The 18,374-nt window shown below is 49.3% G+C and overlaps 2 protein-coding genes across 3 annotated transcripts in view; both read left to right on the top strand.

Annotated features, from left to right (window-relative positions):
* Window positions 1-2,212: 2,212 nt before the first annotated feature.
* Window positions 2,213-15,989, top strand: Cela1 (chymotrypsin like elastase 1). The gene is made up of 8 exons (XM_050122439.1): window positions 2,213-2,395; window positions 3,071-3,153; window positions 5,406-5,506; window positions 6,922-7,047; window positions 8,365-8,501; window positions 9,771-9,916; window positions 14,912-15,061; window positions 15,651-15,989. The coding sequence occupies exons 1-8, from the start codon at window positions 2,356-2,358 to the stop codon at window positions 15,666-15,668; spliced, it is 801 nt and encodes a 266-aa protein (XP_049978396.1). The 5' UTR covers window positions 2,213-2,355; the 3' UTR covers window positions 15,669-15,989.
* Window positions 15,990-16,298: 309 nt separating this feature from the next.
* The window catches only part of Bin2 (bridging integrator 2), a 39,283-nt gene continuing 37,207 nt past the window's right edge, over window positions 16,299-18,374 (top strand). The window contains exon 1 of one of the 2 annotated variants that reach the window (XM_050122438.1): window positions 16,299-16,630. The gene's annotated coding sequence lies outside the window, so the exon portion shown is untranslated. The remainder of the gene's footprint in view (window positions 16,631-18,374) is intronic. The other variant, XM_050122437.1, reaches the window with a different exon arrangement.

The raw sequence follows: 18,374 nt of genomic DNA, 5'->3' as shown, positions 1-18,374 counted from the left end.
AGGAAGGAAGGAAGGAAGGAGAAAGTCAGTATGGGAAAAGAAAAAATAACAAAGAAAACCAAAGGCTCGATTTTCTTCCCTGTGACTCCCCTCCCTTCCTCCCTCAGCTCCTCTTCTCCAGACAGAAACTGGCCTCCAACTCTCCATCCTGCCTCCCTCGCCTCATGCCAGGATCACGGGTCTGTCCTGTTTCTCGGGTGTCATTGTACCGTTGCTTCGGAAAGCTTTCCGGGAAAAGTGCTCTGACACCAGTGGGAAGGGGAGAGATGTCACCTGGGACCAAAGCCAGGAGAGCTCCCGAAAGGCCTCTCATCCTGGGGTCAGTTTTTATATTCTAGAACCACAAGGCAGAACTGGCAAGCGAGCAGGGTTCCCAGGAGCCCACAGACGGCTGTTAGAGGTGACCCACTCTTCAGTGGTTTCTCCAGGTCATTCTGTTCAGGTAGCAGTGACGTCATGCCTGTCAAACAGGCGGCACAAACAGGCTTTAAGTGAATCACCAGATAAATCAACAAATCAGGATCTAATAATAGTTTTTCCACCATTAGAGCCAATTCATTCAAACTTCCTCTGTGTCAACTGGGCCTTTTCTGAACTTTGTGGGAATTTTATGACCAGCCATGAAGTTTTGTGGTAAACTGCACCACAAACCACAGCCCCACATCTCTGCTCAATTGAAAAGGATGTGTTCCAGCCCAGCAGTGGTGGTCCACACCTTTAATCCCAGTGTTCAGGAGGCAGAGGCAGGAGAACAAATCTCCATGAGATCGAGGCCAACCTGGTCTACAGATCAAGTTTCAGGATAGCCATGACTAAATAAGGAAACCCTGTCTTAAAACAAAACAAAAATTAAAGAAGAGGAGGAGGAGGAGGAGGAGGAGGAGGAGGAGGAGGAGGAGGAGGAGGAGGAGGAGGAGGAAATCCTAGGATTTGGAATGGCTTATTTGGGAATACAAAAATAAACAAACAAACAAACAAAAAAGATGTCTTGATGTTGAAGCCTGTTATTCCCTTGGAAACTACAGCTCCCAGACTTCTCCTGGATTACCGTCACCTGTGCGCCGGGCGTGCCCAGGTGCGGGTCTCCCAGATAACCTTGCACCCCCCGTTAAAAGCGAGCCTCCACGAGGTCTCGTTCTCTCTCACCCCCCACCCTTGTGTGTCTGCACATCCCATCCCTTCTTGTGTTCCCCTCTCCCCATTAAAGTGCACCCACGTGGGAGCCGCGTGTCCCGTCTCTTCCTTTTGCGTCTCGCCTATCCTGTGTTTGTCCACACACCCACGCCACCGCCGTTTTTAAAGGAATAATAAAGCCAACCAAGGTCACTGTCTATGCCTAAACCTACAAATGAGTCGGAGAGAGTCTGAAGCAGCTATGGTGTGGTGGTGGGCACCTATAACCTCAGCAAGTGGAGGGAGAAGAATCGGAGTTCAAAACCAGACCCTACCTCAAAGAAAAAAGAAAGGCTGGTCAGTTTAAGGATGAAGTGCCAATTGTGGGGGTTTGAATGGAATCCAAGAGTTTACTAGAGTTTCGGTTTTTGTTTCTTTGGGAAAGGGTCTCATTGAGCCCAAGCTGACCCAGAACCCCTCCCCATCCTCCTACCTCCTCTAAGCTCTAGAATTGTAGATGTGAGCCACCACTCCAGGAGGAGGCTGGTTTTCAAGTGCATGCGGACAGGGAGCAGGGTTTCTCTGGGCCAGGCCAAGAACAGAGTTGGTCCTGCCCTTAAAGACGTTGGATTCTGTGATGGTGGACTATACACAAGAGGAGGATCTCAAGCTTTCTCTTAGGCACTGTAAAGTTTTTGTGGCCTGGTAGGGCTCTCCGCCGATGCAATAATCCAAATAAAACCCAATTAGAAGAAGCCCAGGTTTAATGGGTGCCAGCGCTCCCGGGTGGCCCTTCAGGCTTCCTGGGAGAAAGATGGGGAAGCCATGGAGAGGGGAAAGGAGAACCAGAAAGATCACATGTTTGTTCTCTGGGTCTTGACCCTCTCTGCAAGGGACACTCCTGAACTGGGGTCAACAGTTTGGTGGCAAAGGCTGTTAACCCTCTCAGCCATCTCCATGGTGCTCTCTCCATCTTCTCAAAAAAAAAAAAAAAAAAAAAAGGATTTCTGGATGCTTTTCAAGTGAAACAGGCTAACTGCGTGCCAACCTTGCTCTGTCTTTGAAGAGCAGATAGCCGAGTTGAACACTTTCCCTTTGGACTGACATGTCACCTGTGCTTTCCCGCCCGCTACCCACAGCCCTGCCCAGCTGGCAGCAGGAAGGTCAGCAAAGCTGCTGATAAGAGGGGTATAAAGAGGGCTTGCCTCATGGCAAGGGGCAGTGGGCTACCTTCTCGGCAACATGTTGCGCTTCCTGGTGCTCGCCTCCTTGGTCCTGTGTGGTAAGTGGATCCTTTGGCCTGAGTCCTAAGGGAGGGGGATTTGAACAGCAGGATCAGAAAGTCTCTAAGCCCAGACCAGCTCTCTCTCTCTCTCAGAGGAAGGTGCAAAGCCACGCCTAGCAGAATCCTTACTCTCCCAGGGCAAAAGACGGGCAAGGTTGAGGAGCACTGCCTGACTGGCCACACAGGACTGAGGGGCACTGACTGGCCACGCAGGTGCCTGCTAGGTGACAGGTGCCTGAGCCAAGAAGTATAAAGAAGCCCCTTTGAGGGTTCCCCACCATCCCTCATAACCGCAGGACACCGCCAGCTCGATGGCTGTCAGTAGCTCCTGGAGAATCCCGCCAAAGCCTGGGAGGGGTTCCTCAAGCTGAAGGGTGACCTTGAGGCAGGAGGAGCAGGCACCTGTGGGCCCCTAGCCTGGTGATTTGGGAAAGGTCCTTCCCTGCCAGCCAGAGTTCTTACACACCCCAAAGAAAGAAGGGGCTCGGGCTCCGTTTTCAAAAGAGACAGAAGGGGCACAGACAACTCAGGGCTGGGCCCCTGGGCCTGTTTCGGGAGGGCTGTGAATTTGCAGACAAAGCTAACAGTCTTCACAGCCCAGCTGCCGCTCCCCGCCCCCGCCCGGCTGCCCCCACGCTGAGTCATCAGTGCCTTTTCTTCTGCCCCACAAAGGACACAGCACCCAGGACTTTCCAGAAACTAATGCACGGGTGGTCGGAGGGGCTGAAGCCCAGAGGAACTCTTGGCCATCTCAGGTGGGTGTTTCTCCCTGCCCAGGATTTTACCCAAACAAGAGATAATAATGTGTAGCCCCCAAAATTAGTTTACATGTCTACTGGGTTTATCTTCAGCAGCTCACTTGCTGTCTAATTCTGAATTTTAAAGATGTGTGGGGCCAAATTAAGGTGGAACTCGAACTGCAAAAGACCTGGGTGAGGAAACTCAAACCGGTGTGTGTGTGTGTGTGTGTGTGTGTGTGTGTGTGTGTGTGTGTGTGTGTGACAGAGACAGGCAGACAGACACAGAAAGTGCCGAGTTCCACAGCACAGCTAGAGCCTCCCGCCATGTTTGTGGCGGGGCCTCCCATGCTTCTGCCGCTGCACTGCATACTCTAAACTAGTGCCAACCCCTTGCTCTCTCACTGACCCCCTCAAAAATCCCTCTCACTCTTGTCTCCCCCTCTCACTTCACCACAAGAGTGCTGGGAATCACAGGTGCTCACCATCACGTCCAGGCTTCAGTTTGCTGTATGAGACAGGTTCTCACCATGAGGCCCAGCCGGCCTGGAACTGGCAGTGTAGACCAGGCTGACCTCAGACTCAGAGATTCTACCTGCCTCTGCCTCCCGAGTGCTGAGATGAACACACCGGTTTCCTTCCTTCCTTCCTTCCTTCCTTCCTTCCTTCCTTCCTTCCTTCCTTCCTTCCTTCCTTCCCTCTTTCTTTTTTCTTTTCTTTTCTTTCTTTCTTTCTTCCTTGTACTCTTGGGAGGGGGCAGATTTTATTTATTTATTTATTTTGTTTGTTTATGTTGTTTTTATTGAGCTATATATTTTTCTCCACTCCACTCCTCCCTTCCTCTCCCCTCCCCTTCTATCATCTCCTATGGTCCCCATGCTCCCAATTTGCTCAGGAGATCTTGTATTTTTCTACTTCCCATGTAGATTAGGTCCATGTATGTCTCTTTTAGGGTCCTCATTGTTGTCTAGGTTCTCTGAGATTGTGAATTATAGGCTAGTTTTTCTTTGCTTTATGTTTAAAAGCCACTTATGAGTGAGTATGTATGATATTTGTCTTTCTGAGTTTGTGTTACCTCATTCAATATGATGTTTTCTAGATCCATTTATTTACCCACAAATTTCAAGATGTCCTTTTTTCTGCTGTATAGTACTCCATTGTGTAAATGTACCACATTTTTCTTATCCATTCTCCGGTCGAGGAGCGTTTAGGTTGTTCTCAGGTTCTGGCTATGACAATGCTGCTATAAACATAGGTGAGCACATGCCCTTGGAACACACCAGTGTCTTACACGGGTTTCAAGGATTTATACCCAGGCCATCAGGCATAGTAAGTGATTTACTTGTGACCCAAACTTCATTCCTTCCTTCTGTAATATGAGGGCTTGAACCCAGGACTCCATCATGCATGGCAAACGTTCTTCCTCTGAGTTACTTCCTTACCCCACAAGCTGTTGTTATTCCTGTGATGGCCTGCGCGACACAGTTCCAGACTGTGTGCCAGGTGGACCCACAAGGCTCCACATGCCCTAAAACACACATGTACCCACCACTCCGCAGTGTAAGGCCCACATGCCAAAAACACAGAGGCGTGAAGTTTCTTTGGCTCATGTTTTCATAGCCTTAAGAGGACACTTGTGCCCGACTCGCTGCAGATATGAATACATAAAGCTGGCTTGCTAGCTGCTCGACAGCCACGCTTCCGGAGGAATCACCGCAATTACAATTAGATTTAATTTATAGCAATCTGAACCCAATTCTCGGAAGTAGATCTATTGTGTAATATGAGAAAACACAAACTGATTACAAAGAGAAAACAAACAAAGAATATTCCGTTGGCATTTCTAAGTACTCCCTGGTGTGCGAGGCCAGGGTACTTCTAGAAGACATTGAAGGGAGGACCCTGGAGACCTGAACCTGCAGGGCTCGGGTGAAGGAGAAACACTTGGCTCCCTTTGGAACGGAGATGATGGAAGAACCTGAGTTCTAAGCCCATGGGCGGTGACATCCTACTGGAGAGAGGCCTGAGGCACTTGCCGTGACTTTACTTTCCCATGTGCGCATAGCAAATGTCACCAAACGGTAGAGACTCTGTCCAGCTGACCCCAGAAGCAACTATATACCTCTTCTGGGCAAGCATTCCACATAGCCTCTTCCAGCCAGTCTGGTGCAATCGGGCAGTGGTGGTTTGGGGGTGGGGAGCTGGTTTTGAATGATGTCAGGAGTTTTAAAAGGGGCGACTCCAGCCCCCCATGCTTTCTTCTTTCCTAGATTTCCCTCCAGTACCATGATGGAGGGTTATGGTACCACACCTGTGGAGGGACCCTCATCCGGCGAAACTGGGTCATGACAGCTGCTCACTGTGTGGACAGGTGAGGAAACAGAAAGCGACCGGCCCCTTTGGACTTCTCCAGACAGAACTAGCAATGGACCATCATCGAGCCCGTGTGTTTGGGGGTCATGGAAGGGATGGTATAAAGTACAAGTTTTGGAGTCCAGCAGGTTCAGATTCAAATCTTATTCCAGCATCTTCTGGCTGTGTGACCTCTGCTCTGCTCTCTCAGTCTCTCTGAAGCGGGAAAGTAATGCTGACAGCTGAGGAAACACTTAAATGCTGACTCGCCATCCAGTACTGGTCCTTGCAACAAGCAAAGTTTCCTTTTTAAAAAGTTAGAATGTATTGTTACTATCATTATTGGTATTGTTGTTGTGTGTGTGTGTGGATGTGTGTGTGTGTGCATGATGCAGGGGGCACACGACATGATATCCATACAGAGGTCAGAAGACAACTTTGTGGAGTTGATTTTCCCGTCTCAGGCGTAGAAGTCAGGTTGTCACTCTTGCGCAGCAAACACCTTTATCCACTGAACCATCCTGCCTGTCCAGTTCCCGGATCTGAACAGATATTACAGTCACATGGAAAGCAGCAATTGGAGGGTCCACTCAGCGGAGTTATGATATGGCAAGTTCGGGGTGAAGCCTGATGGTTGCATTTCAGTGGGGGCCGTGCATGCGTGAACGAGTGTATACAGGTGTGTGATTGCCCATAGGAGAATTTGCGAGGTCAAAGGTCAACATCCGGAAGTCTTCTTAATCACTTCTCCACCTTATTTTTTGAAAGAGTCACTCACTGAACCTGGAACTTGATATTTTTGTTAGGCTGGGCTGAGAGGTCCTGGGACACATCTCCGCCTCAGTGCTGAAGTCAGAGGTGTCTCATCATGTTTGCGCAGTTAGCTTTTTTCCCACTGAGCCATCTCCCCAGACCCTGACAAGTTTCTAAGTGATGCAAACGGTGCTGGTCCAAGACATAGTTTAGGAGGTGCCGGTCTAGACAGTGTACAGTGATGAACATTTGTAACCCTGGTACAAGAGGCTAAGGCAGGAGGATTGAGGGTTTGAAGCCAGCCTGGGATGAGACAGTGTCTAAACCAACAACAACAACACACACACACACACATACAAACATACATACCACACGTGTGTGTGTGTGTGTGTGTGTGTGTAAAACCTCTAGAATTATTTCCCCACAGCGAGGCATCTTCTAGTACCATCGTATTCAACCTACACTGTTAGCTTAATGAACTGAAAATGCGCAGGGATTGTATTTTCTGCTGCCACGAGTCGATAACTTCAGGGAATGGGGGGGCTTGCCTTTTCTCACCTTCCAAGACGTTTTCCCTCCTCTGTCTAGGTCAGATAAGCTGAGCTCCTGAGCAGTCACCCACTTTCTTCCCTTTCTCCAAGCGGGGAAGAGAGATCCTCAGGCTTCCTCCTCTCTCCCCAGCCAGATGACTTTCCGTGTGGCCTTTGGAGATCACAACCTGAGCCAGAACGATGGCACCGAGCAGTTCATGAGTGTGCAGAAGGTTGTGGTGCACCCCAACTGGAACAGGAACAACGTGGCTGCAGGGTATGCAGGCGGCTAAGCTGGCTGTGGGCTGGGGCAGGGGCTGCCTCACCCCTGGGTCTGTTTTCTCCACTTGCTTGCCTGGGGCATAGAGGGATGGCTGAAGGTGTTTGGCTTCCATAGCCTGGCCTTGTAGAGTAGTGGGTGGAGCCTGGTGAGAGCCCCTTGTCCTGCAGCAGGCAGTGTGCTGGCTTCTCAGGCAGGAGCACGTGGACCTGGGTACCTGCTGAGTTATGGGTTTTCCTCTTGATCATGTGAGGATTTTCTGTTTTGATACCTCTGTTTTTCTGGGGGTCGGTATTTTAATTTGGTTTTGATATTTTGAGACAGTCTCTCATATAACTCAAACTGACCTTGAACTCACTTTGTGGCCGAGGTTGCCACCCTGACTCCCAAGTGCTGGATTCTAGGAACATAGCACCACAGTGCTTCGTCTGGTCTTTGCTATTTATTCACCATATGGAATATACTTCATGTGTACAAGAAAATTTTGCTAGGTTTTTGTTTGGCTTTGGTGTAGGAGAAGGCACCCAGATCCTTGGACATACCAGGCAAGGAAATTTCTCCAGGTGGCTGTAAAGTTTTGGAATGGCAATCACTAACGTGTGGCTAGGGAGCCCTCGGCGGGGCAGTCTTCTAAGGCAAGCGCTTGAGAGGCTAAGGCAAGATGATCAAGAGTTCAAAGTCAGTGTCAGCTCATAGCTAGAACAAAGACAGCCTGGGATCAAAAAGACCCAGGCTCTAAAACATCTAACCCTGTCTGCTGAAAAATGGGGACATAATTCAGTGGTAAAGTGCCTGCCTGACATGCTTATGGCTGTATTTGAAGCCACACTACTAGAAGAAAACTTGTGGTCACAGAAGGGCTGTACCTGTTTGAGAAGTCTATAGCCGAGAGCACGCCATCTGCTTTTTTACCATTCTGGCTGTCCACCCACCTAGGTTGCAAAGCAGAGCCAGGCTGCAATTCCAACATCCTACCAACAGGTGCTGCTGTTGCACACCTAATGTACCTCAGCTTAACAGCTTCCAAGTTTGTCCCCTCCTTTAAGGGTGTGTGTGTGTGTGTGTGTGTGTGTGTGTGTGTGCGTGCGCGTGCGCGCGCACGCGCGCGTACCTGTGTGTTTGTCTTTGTGTATGTCTGTCTGTGTGTGTCTGCCTGTGTGTGTGTCTACATGTGTTCACATGTGTGCAGGACCAGAAGTCATCAGATGGCATAGAGCTGGAGTTTCAGGCATCTGATGTGGTGCTTGGAGCAGGACTTGGATCCTCTGAACCGCAGACCTGCTCGTGAGTAAGACACCTCCTCTCCTCCTGCAGCTATGACATCGCCCTGCTGCGCTTGGCCCAGAGTGTTCCACTCAATAACTACGTCCAGCTGGGTGTTCTGCCCCAGGAGGGAAGCACCCTGGCTAACAATACTCCCTGCTACATCACAGGCTGGGGGAAAACCCAAAGTAAGTCATGCACACTTCCACCGTACACCACCGAGATTGATGAAACCGCTGTGCTCCTAGCACTTCTTTTTCTGTGGCCCTAGACATTTATACCCGAGACCAACAGCTTGGGGAACCACAGATCAAATCACTGATACAGCTGAGTCAGAGCTGGTTAGGAACGTGGAAACATTAAGGATAGCCCAGAAGCCTGGCAGCCACAAGGCAGGAGTGGGGTTCCTGGAGAAGCGTCAAGGCCTTACCTGAGCACAGTCTATTGGGAAAGCCAGGGGCAGACACAGGCAGACTTCTAATCCAGCTCTCAATTCTTGTAATAGCACTGTGGTTCTGTACCAGGAAAGGACTCTAAGGACCTACAGAAATAGCATCAGACACAAAGGCTTTCAAGACTCAAAAGAGCCATATAAAGGAAAACTGTACCCAGCTCTTTTTTAAATGGTTCATCTTTACTGTTTTTAACTATGTGTACACGTATATGTCTGCGTGTGTAGGAAGTGCAGAGTTCAGAAGAGGGTGTTTGCCCAGATCGGTGCTAGAAACTGAACTCAGGTCCTCTGCAAGAGCAGTAAGGGCTCTTAACCACTGAGTCTCCAGCCCCTGAACTCAGCTCTTACGAGAAGGAAATGAACCAGCTGTGGCATAGGCCTCTGGTCTTAGCACTCGCAGAAGCAGGTGGATCTCTGTGAGTTCAAGGCCAGCCTGTCCTACATAGTTCCAGAACAGCTATGGATACACAGTGAGACCCTGTAGAAGAAAGAAGTGGAAGAGGAAGAGGAGAAGGAGAAATAAGAGGAGGAGGAGAAAGAAGAGAGAAAGGGCAACAAGATACTGGCTACAGGAGAGGCTGCATCAGGGGACCGGGAGTTTGAGGCCTGCCTGGGCATTGCAATGAGGCTGCATTCCAGAAAATGAAAGGAGGAGAGGGTGAGGAGAGGGCCCGGTGGCCCCAATGCCTCTTCTGCTTTGCCCTGCTCCGTTCTGTGGGACTTCTGGTGTGAGCCGCAGAACAGGCAGAATTTATGGAGACCATGCTATTGCTTAGCTAAGTTATCCAGGAGCAGAAACAAGCAAAAGCAGGCCTGGGGGTCAGTGCCTGGGAACAGAGAACCTGTGGCTGCCATATACATGGGGGAGGGGGAAATCCATGACCTGCCACAAACAGAGAGGAGCCAGCCCCAAGTTTAGGTAACCAGATCGTGGGAAGTCTTGGTGAGATGTGAAAGGAAGAGTCCTCCCCTGTGCTGACTTCCAATGTGACATTCCATTCAGCCAATGGGCAGGTGTCTCAGACCCTGCAGCAGGCCTACCTGCCCAGCGTGGACTATGCCATCTGCTCCGGCTCCTCCTACTGGGGCCCCATGGTGAAGAGGACCATGGTGTGTGCTGGTGGGGACGGGATTCGCTCCGGATGCCAGGTGAGTGCACACAGGTGTGAGCCCCTTTGATGCTCTGCCTTTTGCTCACCCTCAGTCCCTTGCCCATCTTGCACCCAGGACAGATTTAGCCTTCTACTCTGTCACAGAACCTCAAAGTGGGAAGGAATAGGGAAATACCTTGCTCAGTATCCTTACCTCAAAAGCTGCTCTGTGGCCTAACACACCTGTGTTTGTGTGTGTGTGTGTGTGTGTGTGTGTGTGTGTGTGTGTGTGTACGTTCTTTAGAAGTTACTTGTGACCTAAATCCTTTTAATGGTATCTGTGGGGCTGGGCCTGTGGGGATGGTGGTAGTTAACGGTGTGAAAGGTAGCTTCCAACCCCTTTTCTTGTTTATCCCTTCTTCTTATACGCCTTTCCCTCGGCTGCCCTTCCCTCGGCTGTTTGCAGGAGTTGGTACAGGAGGGCACGGGAACCGGCACTAAGCAGTTTTATAATCTTTCTTATACAATGCAGAGAATTCTCTGCTTAGATAAGATCAATCCACAATAAACCACACTACAGTTGCTCAGTGCAGTTCACCCTGTGTCCGTTTGCACGTCTCTCACATACAGGAGCTGTGCTGGGTGTTAGGAACACAGGGAGGATTAAACCACAGCAGTGTGGCGTGCTGGCACTGTGGGCCCCAGTGTGCTGCTGTACCACTGGGACTAAAGACAGTGAGTGACATGGAGACTCCGGACAGTCACTGCCTGTCTGCCAGTCAGGAAAGACCTACCTGGTGAAAACCCGGGGCAGCCACTCAAAGGAAGGGGCGATGGATGAAGGCACTGGGGTCACAAGACCAGGGGGAGTCTCGGTCTTTCCCTTCGGCTAGAGTGAGCTAGGATCAGAGGCTCCCAAGTCATACCCAGCCTCCTACCTATTTGTGCATGGCTGCTGAGCTGTTGTTGGCTATGGTAGAACCTTCGGAGATGGCTAGAGAAACCCAAAGGATACTCCCTCAACTGTGAGCACAGTGTCAGGAGAACAAAGTCCTGATCCCGTCAGTGTCGCATAAACAGTCACGGAAGCGGACGTCTATAGTCCTAGCACTGGGGAGGGAGAGGATGAGGGCTCAGAACACCAATATCATCTTGGGCTACAAAAGTCAGGTCAAGGCCAGCATGGGATACATGAGATGCTATCTTGAAAACAGAAATAAAATAAAATAATAAAGCTTGGGAGAGAAAGCCAGGTGAGATGCCCTTGGGAATAAACGTCATCCCTCATTCCAAGGAAAAGTGGCAGAATAAGAAAGAGTAGTGGGTTGAGAAAGACCAACAAGAACAGAAAAGCTTGAGTGTTTCAGGGGTGGGTGGAGAAGAGAGAACACACCCAGATCCAAGAAAGGACGTAGACTTAAGAGATAAACATGTCATAAGATCTATAAAACCGGGGGAGACTGACAGGGCAGCTCATAGCTGGAGCTGCGGTGGACGACAGCTCTTTGTCCCGCAAGAGTCTCTGTAGATGGTGAGGGTAAAGCACAGTTGACAGGTAAGGGTAAAAAGACATTCTTCAGGGAATGTGGATCTTGCTTCAGAGCCTTGGATGAGGGAGAGGACAGACCCACTAGAGACAGAAGTCATGGAAAGATGGAACTTTCAATGGGAGGAAGAGTGTGAGTGGCTATGGGCAGAGAGGAAAGTGTCCTGGAGACCCAGAAGAATAATGGACGGCCATGACCCCAGTAAGGAAGGGAGGGGTGAAGCCAGAGCCCAGGTGGAGCTAGCTCTAACTGGGGGGAGGGGGAGGCTGCAGGCAACGGGTGTCCCCTGCCCGTGAACAGGTTTGCAGGCAGGTCTTGTGTTTTGTTGCTTCTGGTTACTCATGAACTAGGAAGTCAGTTTGACTACAGAAAATGAAGGCGCAAAGGTTTACGTGAGCGGGAAAGGGTTGTCCTTCCAGGCCATGAGGCTGGCACAGGCCTCTCTCTCTCTCTCTCTCTCTCTCTCTCTCTCTCTCTCTCTCTCTCTCTCTCTCTCATAGACCCAGTTAAAAAGCGATGGGTTAATTCCCGGCTGGGTTCCCCCCCCCCCACCTGGCAACAGCACAGGAGTGCGGTTTGATTTCAAGGTCCAGCTTTGTCAAAGAGGAAGGGAAGTTTGCAGGAGGCCGTTGTGCTAGGACAGAAGGATCAAAGGATTTTGTGAACCCAAAGAACTACAGGATGTAAAGTGGCCATTGCTGTTCCAATTTTCACTGTTAAAACGTAAACACTTTGATACTGGCCGTGGTGGCGCACGCCTTTAGTCCAGCACTGGGGAGGCAGAGGCAGATAGTCATCAGAGTTCAAGGCCAACCAGGGTACACAGTAAGACCCTGTCTCAAAATATAAACAAACGATAACAACAAGACCTTAAAGGAGAGGCGGACTAGCGCACAGCGCACCCGCTCCTAGGACCCCGCTCACTCCTCAAGTCCAGCCTTCCCCAACAAATCCGCGCGCCTCTGCTCCCAGAGGCCTTCAGTTCTGAAGAACTGAGCATTTTATTTCTCCACACAGAGAAGTCTTTGTAACAAATGTGTCTCTGGATCCTTTCTTACTGCAGAGCCCCCTGGTAGTGGGCCTTTGAGGTTTTCACAGTCCTAAGCGAGTCCCCTTCTAGGATCCGTGGCTCTCTCTGGCTTACATCCACACTGGGTTCTTTCGCAGCTTCTAGAACTTCTGACCTAAATCTCCAGCCACACCCTCCATCTTGTCCAGTCTTTTTTATCTTGTCATTTAGCATAAAGCGATAATATTATATATGCTCAATTCCTTGCCTTTCATCAGTTCTGAAATATTCTCAAAAATTTGTTGGGAGTGTAGTGGAGAGATAACCTCCCTAACTTCAGCTCCAAGGGACCTGATGTCCTCTTGTGACCTCTGTGGGCACCAACGTGCACATAGTGACAAAACCCTCCTACACGTAAAGTAAATCTTAACTTATCTCCCTTAGTTTGTTAGGGTGTGGGTAGGAGAGATTTGGCTATTTTGTGTGTGAGTACAGTCATCTAAAAACATTTTTTCTAGTAGTCGGGGTTATGGTGAGATCTTTGAGAATCAGCTCCAGTTTGAATTTTTTGGTCACTTTCCCTAGTTCTTTGTACGCGTTTATCTGCGTGTGCAAATGTGTGTGACGGGGAAAGGACGGCCTGGAGTGCCATTCTTCAGGCGCTATCTACCTTTATGTTTGAGACGAGGTCTCTTACTACCCCATAATTCACAAAAGAGATTAGAGTCCAGGATCTGCCTGTCTCTATCTCCCCAGCTCGGGGATTACAGGGGGCTTTATTTTCTTTGTTTAAATCTGGGTTCTGGGAATCAAATTTGGGCCTCCGTGCTTGCTTTAGGCACCCTACAAACTGAGCTATTCTTTTTAAGTTTAATTTTTATTGATGCTAAGTGTATTGCTTGCTTGTGTTGGCAAATGAGACTATGAGGCTCAGTAGTGAATTGTGGAAAGATCCAGAGCAGGCATTCACTGTATTCACGCCATCCCTCCCTAGAGGCACTCTCTATAGTGCAAACTGGTCTGGAACTCACTATGTAACTCAAAAGGGCCTCAAACTCACAGATGCCTAAATTTTAGGATTACAGGCATGTGCCACCATGTCCATCTCAGCTAATCTTTTGAACTCTGCCTCCATATCTTAAATATATTAGTATGTATTTATACATGTACACACGCACTTTGGGGTTAGAGAGATGGCTCAGTCATTAAGTATGCTTCTTGCTCCTCCAGAGAACCAGAGTTCAGACCCAACACCTATATCAGGTGGCTCACAAGCTACTCTCACCTATAACTTCAGATCCAGGGGCCAGACTCTCTCTGGCCTCCCTAGGTACCCACACGCACATACCCATGACTGAAAATTAAAAATAAATTCAGCCAGGTGGTGGTGGTGCACGACTTTAATCCCAGCACTCAGGAGGTAGAGACAGGCAGATCTCTGTTGAGTTCAAGGAGAGCCTGGTCTACAGAGAAAATTTCAGGATAGGCTCCTGTCTCGAAAATAAATAAGGAGGGGGGGAGGAGGAGGAGGAGGAGGAGGAGGAGGAAGAGGAGGAGAAGGAGGAGGAGGAGGAGGGAAGGGAAGGGAGGAAAGAAGGAAACTTAAAAGTAAATTCCGCCAGGCAAAAATTAATTAAAAATAAGTGCATGTATGGGCACTGTGGACATATCTGGCACTTGCAGAGACCAGAAAAGGGCATAGATTCCCCGGAACCACAGTTATGGACAGTTGAAAGTCACCATGTAGGTGCTGGGAACAGAACTGGGGTTCTTTGCAGGAGCAGCAAGTGTTCTTAACTACTGGGTCATCTCTCCAGTCCCCTCAAAGCCCTGTCTAAAGAAAGAGAGGGGTTGCGGGGGTGGGGCGGGAAGGAAGGGGGAAAGTGAGAGTGTGTGTGCTTAGCCTGCGTGAAGCCATGGCGTCCATATCCAGTTCCACCTGTGCAGGGAGCAGCAAACGTTCTAGCCTGCCTGCAAGCTGGCTCAGCAGGCCTGACAACCTGAGTTCAGTCCTCAGAACCCATGTGGAAGGGGAGAGCTAAAACTGCAGCTCGCCCTACCCCTATTCCCACCGTGGAAGCCAGGCGGATCTCCACTTCCTTTACACCTGCACAATGGAAGTCTCTCCTCCCTTTCTAAACACGCATCCTTCACCCCCACCCCCACGCCCCACCCCTGCAGCACTCATTCATGTCCTGCCTCAGCTCATGGGTTCAGGACTCATTTCAACCTCCTACTTTTGAGGTCAATGTCTTATTGTTATCTTTCCTCTCCACAGTGGTGCAGAGAACTTTAAGCTGTTATTGTTTTTTAAGTGTGTGGCATGTGTGTGTGTATGCTTGTGTGCTTGTGTATGTGCATGCATGTGTGTGCGTGTGGACACGTGTGCGCCTGTGTGCATGTGTGTATGCACGTGTGTGTATTCATGTGTGTACCTGGGTGCATAGATGGGCAGGAGGTGAGCTGCTGTTTTAGAATTCTGTTCCTCTTCTGACAGGGTGACTCTGGCGGTCCCCTCCACTGCTTGGTGAATGGCCAGTATTCTGTGCACGGAGTCACCAGCTTTGTGTCCAGCCTGGGCTGTAACGTCTCCAGGAAGCCCACAGTCTTCACTCGAGTCTCTGCTTACATCTCCTGGATGAATACTGTGAGTTCCCGAGAATGATTCCCTGGCGATCCCTTACTGGCTGGGTTAGGCAGGAAAACCCAGGCTGGGGAAGCGGCTGTCTCCCTAACTCCCTCCCCTCCCCCACAGGAGCTCCTCAGCCAGAGTTCCCCTTCACACACCTCCCGGTGTGTTTACAGTTTATTCTTACCTGAATCAAGCACACACGTGGCTCAATCAAAGTCAAGGGTGGGGCTGCAGAAAAACCTGCACTGCACGCGCCCTCCCCTCTTCCTTAAGTGCTCCCTAATTTTCACTTATGGAAGGGGTCTTAGCAGAAGACACTGCCTAGCCATTCCAGTAGTGGGGCCACACACACAGCGCGTCACTGTGCCTTCCAGCCAACAGACACATTCTGGAGCCTTGCTCTGTAATCTTGGCTCACAGAAATGTCAAGATCTGCCCTTGCCCTTCTTGGGCATGTGACTGACACTGCGGTGTCTTGTCACATATGACACCTGCTTTCTGTGCTACCCCACCAATCCAGTGCACTGCCATACTCAACTAGAGGCCCTGAGGAAAGGCGTGGAAAGAGGTGACTTACTGAGAACATAACTGTCTTTTCCTTCAGGTCATGGCCTCCAACTGAACACTTTCCTGAGTCCACTGGCCTTCCCAAGATGGTTCTTAGCTCTGTAATAAGACCTGATGTCAGCGAGAAGGAAGCAGGGTCGAGGTCATCACTCAGTGGTAGAGCCAGGCCCTGGGTTCATCCTCAGTATGGGGGGGGGGGCAGGGGGGCAGAGGAGTGCTGGTGGTGCTCAGCCATAGAGGTTCCCCTAGTGTGCAAGAAGCTCTGGGTTGGGTCACCAGCACCTGGGGCAAAGGAGGAGGTGATGAAAACAAGTGTAAGCCTATTGAACCAGATACAGAAAGGCGAATAAAACTGAATGGATTATCATACTGTATGCTTGCATTTATAATTAAGTACCCTATAGAAAATCCACTTATAGGTCCTAAGATGAGTTTCACCACATCATGGTCTGATTCCCCCTTTGCTCTGTATTTGGAACAAGTGCTAACTCTAAGCTCCAGGATGACAGGACCTTGAGCTTGCCCTAGATGTGGGAATAGGAGATCAGGTGCCAGCCGACTAAGGGAGCAGCAATAGAGCAGGACAGGGAGGGAGGAGAACAGATACTAAATAAAGAAAGGAAAGGGTGAGAGGAAGGGGGAGAGCAGAGAGGAAGAGGCAACCATCCAGGGCTGGAGTTAAGCATGAATCAGCACCTCATGGGGACTAAAATAGGCAACCGGATCTTGGGCTCTATAAACCACACACAACGGGGAAGCGGGTAACTCTGTTCTGTCCTGGCCAGGGTGCAGGGTACCAAGAATGGGCTAGGAAAAACAAAGGGGAACCGAAAGAAGACATTCTGGTGGATGAGAAACAGCTTTTCAGAGCAATCACTGAAGAACAGACTGGAGGACTGGGGGAGTGGACAGCACAGCAGGGAACTGTGAGGCAGAGCCTCCCGCCAGCAGCAGGGGACCGCAGCATTGGCACCAGCAGACCACAGTCCCCATCGCCTCCTTTGGAACCCCACAAAGGTACAGCTGGAAGCAGACTTGGTTTATTACTTTTTTAAATATTTATTTATTATATATACAATATTCTGTCTATGTGTATGCCTGCAGGCCAGAAGAGGACACCAGACCCCATTACAGATGGTTGTGAGCCACCATGTGGTTGCTGGGAATTGAACCCAGGGCCTCTGGAAGAGCAGTCAGTGCTCTTAACCTCTGAGCCATCTCTCCAGCCCCCAGACTTGGTTTATTAAACAGAGGCGAGTGATCACATGCCTTAGACATGTGCACATGTAAGCAGAAGACAATACACATCCAAGTGTGGCTGAGCCTCTCAAAATACCTATGTGTCCTTATAATGCCCAAATACATATATGCTAACATATAATTATATATATTATATAACATATAATTATTGTATGGCTTTCTAAGATACATTGTTTAAAAGATGTAATTTACTCCACAATTTAAAGGTTAAACAAAGTCAAGCTGGAGAGATAGCTCAGCAGTTAAGAGCACCTTCTGCTTTCCCAGAGGACCCAAGTTCAGTTCCCAGCACCCACATGGCAGCTCACAACCACCTGAAACTCCAGCACCACAGGACCCAATACTGTCTCTGGCCTCCTGGGGCACTTCACTCACACAGACATACATATAAAAAATAAAAATAAAAAGCTTTTTTAATGTTGGACACATTTTAAAAATTAAAACTTAAGCTAAAAATATATGAACTTATTTACTCATTTTTCTTATGGGAAAGAATTTCATTTTGCACATGAAATTGTAAGGTGGTTTCCTGAGTGTATTTCTGTGGTTGAAGGATGAGAATCCTAAGCCAGTTAAACTCAGGGCCACTAGCTGCTTCTAAACAAGCATAGTTTGTTGTTAGTTGTATTCTCTCTTTGTCTCTCCTCTCTCTGTCTGACCATCTGTCTGTCTGTCTGTCTTTCTGTCTGTCTCTCAGACATAGGGTCTCACATGTAGCCCTGACTGGCCTGGAACTCATTACGTAGACCAAGCTAAACACGATTCACAGAAATCTACCTGCCGCTGCCTACTGGGTGCTGTTATTAATGCCTGGCCCAAAGTTTGTTAACACCGTTGTCTAGGTTTATTTGTCTTTAAAACTGTGAATGTTAGTGGGTGATCTGTGCAATTGAGTACATGTCCTCTGGGAGGCCAGACGCATGGACTTTAGTGGGTTCTGAGCCAACCTGGGTGCTGGGACCTGAACTCAGGTCCTTGGCAGGAACAGTATGTTCTTAACCAGTGATTTTGATTTGGTAAGCCATGTTGAAGTTTCTGGCTTTCAATCACATTCTGAAGTAAGGGATTTCTTTCCCTCTGTGTACCCTTAATTTTTTTTTTCAAGACAGGGTTTCTCTGTGGCTTTGGAGCCTGTCCTGGAACTAGCTCTTGTAGACCAGGCTGGCCTCGAACTCACAGAGATCCGCCTGCCTCTGCCTCCCGAGTGCTGGGATTAAAGGTGTGCGCCACCACCGCCCAGCCCCTTAATTTTCACTTTACTACTTCACCACTGTATTAGCAGAGCTGGCTACATCATGGTGTGTATTATAACCTCTACATAGATGTGTATACTATAACCTCTACATAGATGTGTATACTATAACCTCTGCATAGATGTGTATGCTGTGACCTCTCCATCAGTGTGCTCTGACCTCTCCATCACTGTGTGCTGTGACCTCTACATCACTGTGTGCTGTGACCTCTCCATCACCGTGTGCTGTGACCTCTACATCACTGTATG

The sequence above is a fragment of the Alexandromys fortis genome, unplaced genomic scaffold (genome assembly GCF_014885135.2).
Source record: "Alexandromys fortis isolate MF-2015 unplaced genomic scaffold, M_Fortis_MF-2015_v1.1 scaffold_216, whole genome shotgun sequence".
Classification (NCBI taxonomy): Eukaryota; Metazoa; Chordata; class Mammalia; order Rodentia; family Cricetidae; genus Alexandromys; species Alexandromys fortis.
Note: the sequence above shows the minus strand (reverse complement) of the source record. Positions and strands in the feature narration are given on the sequence as shown.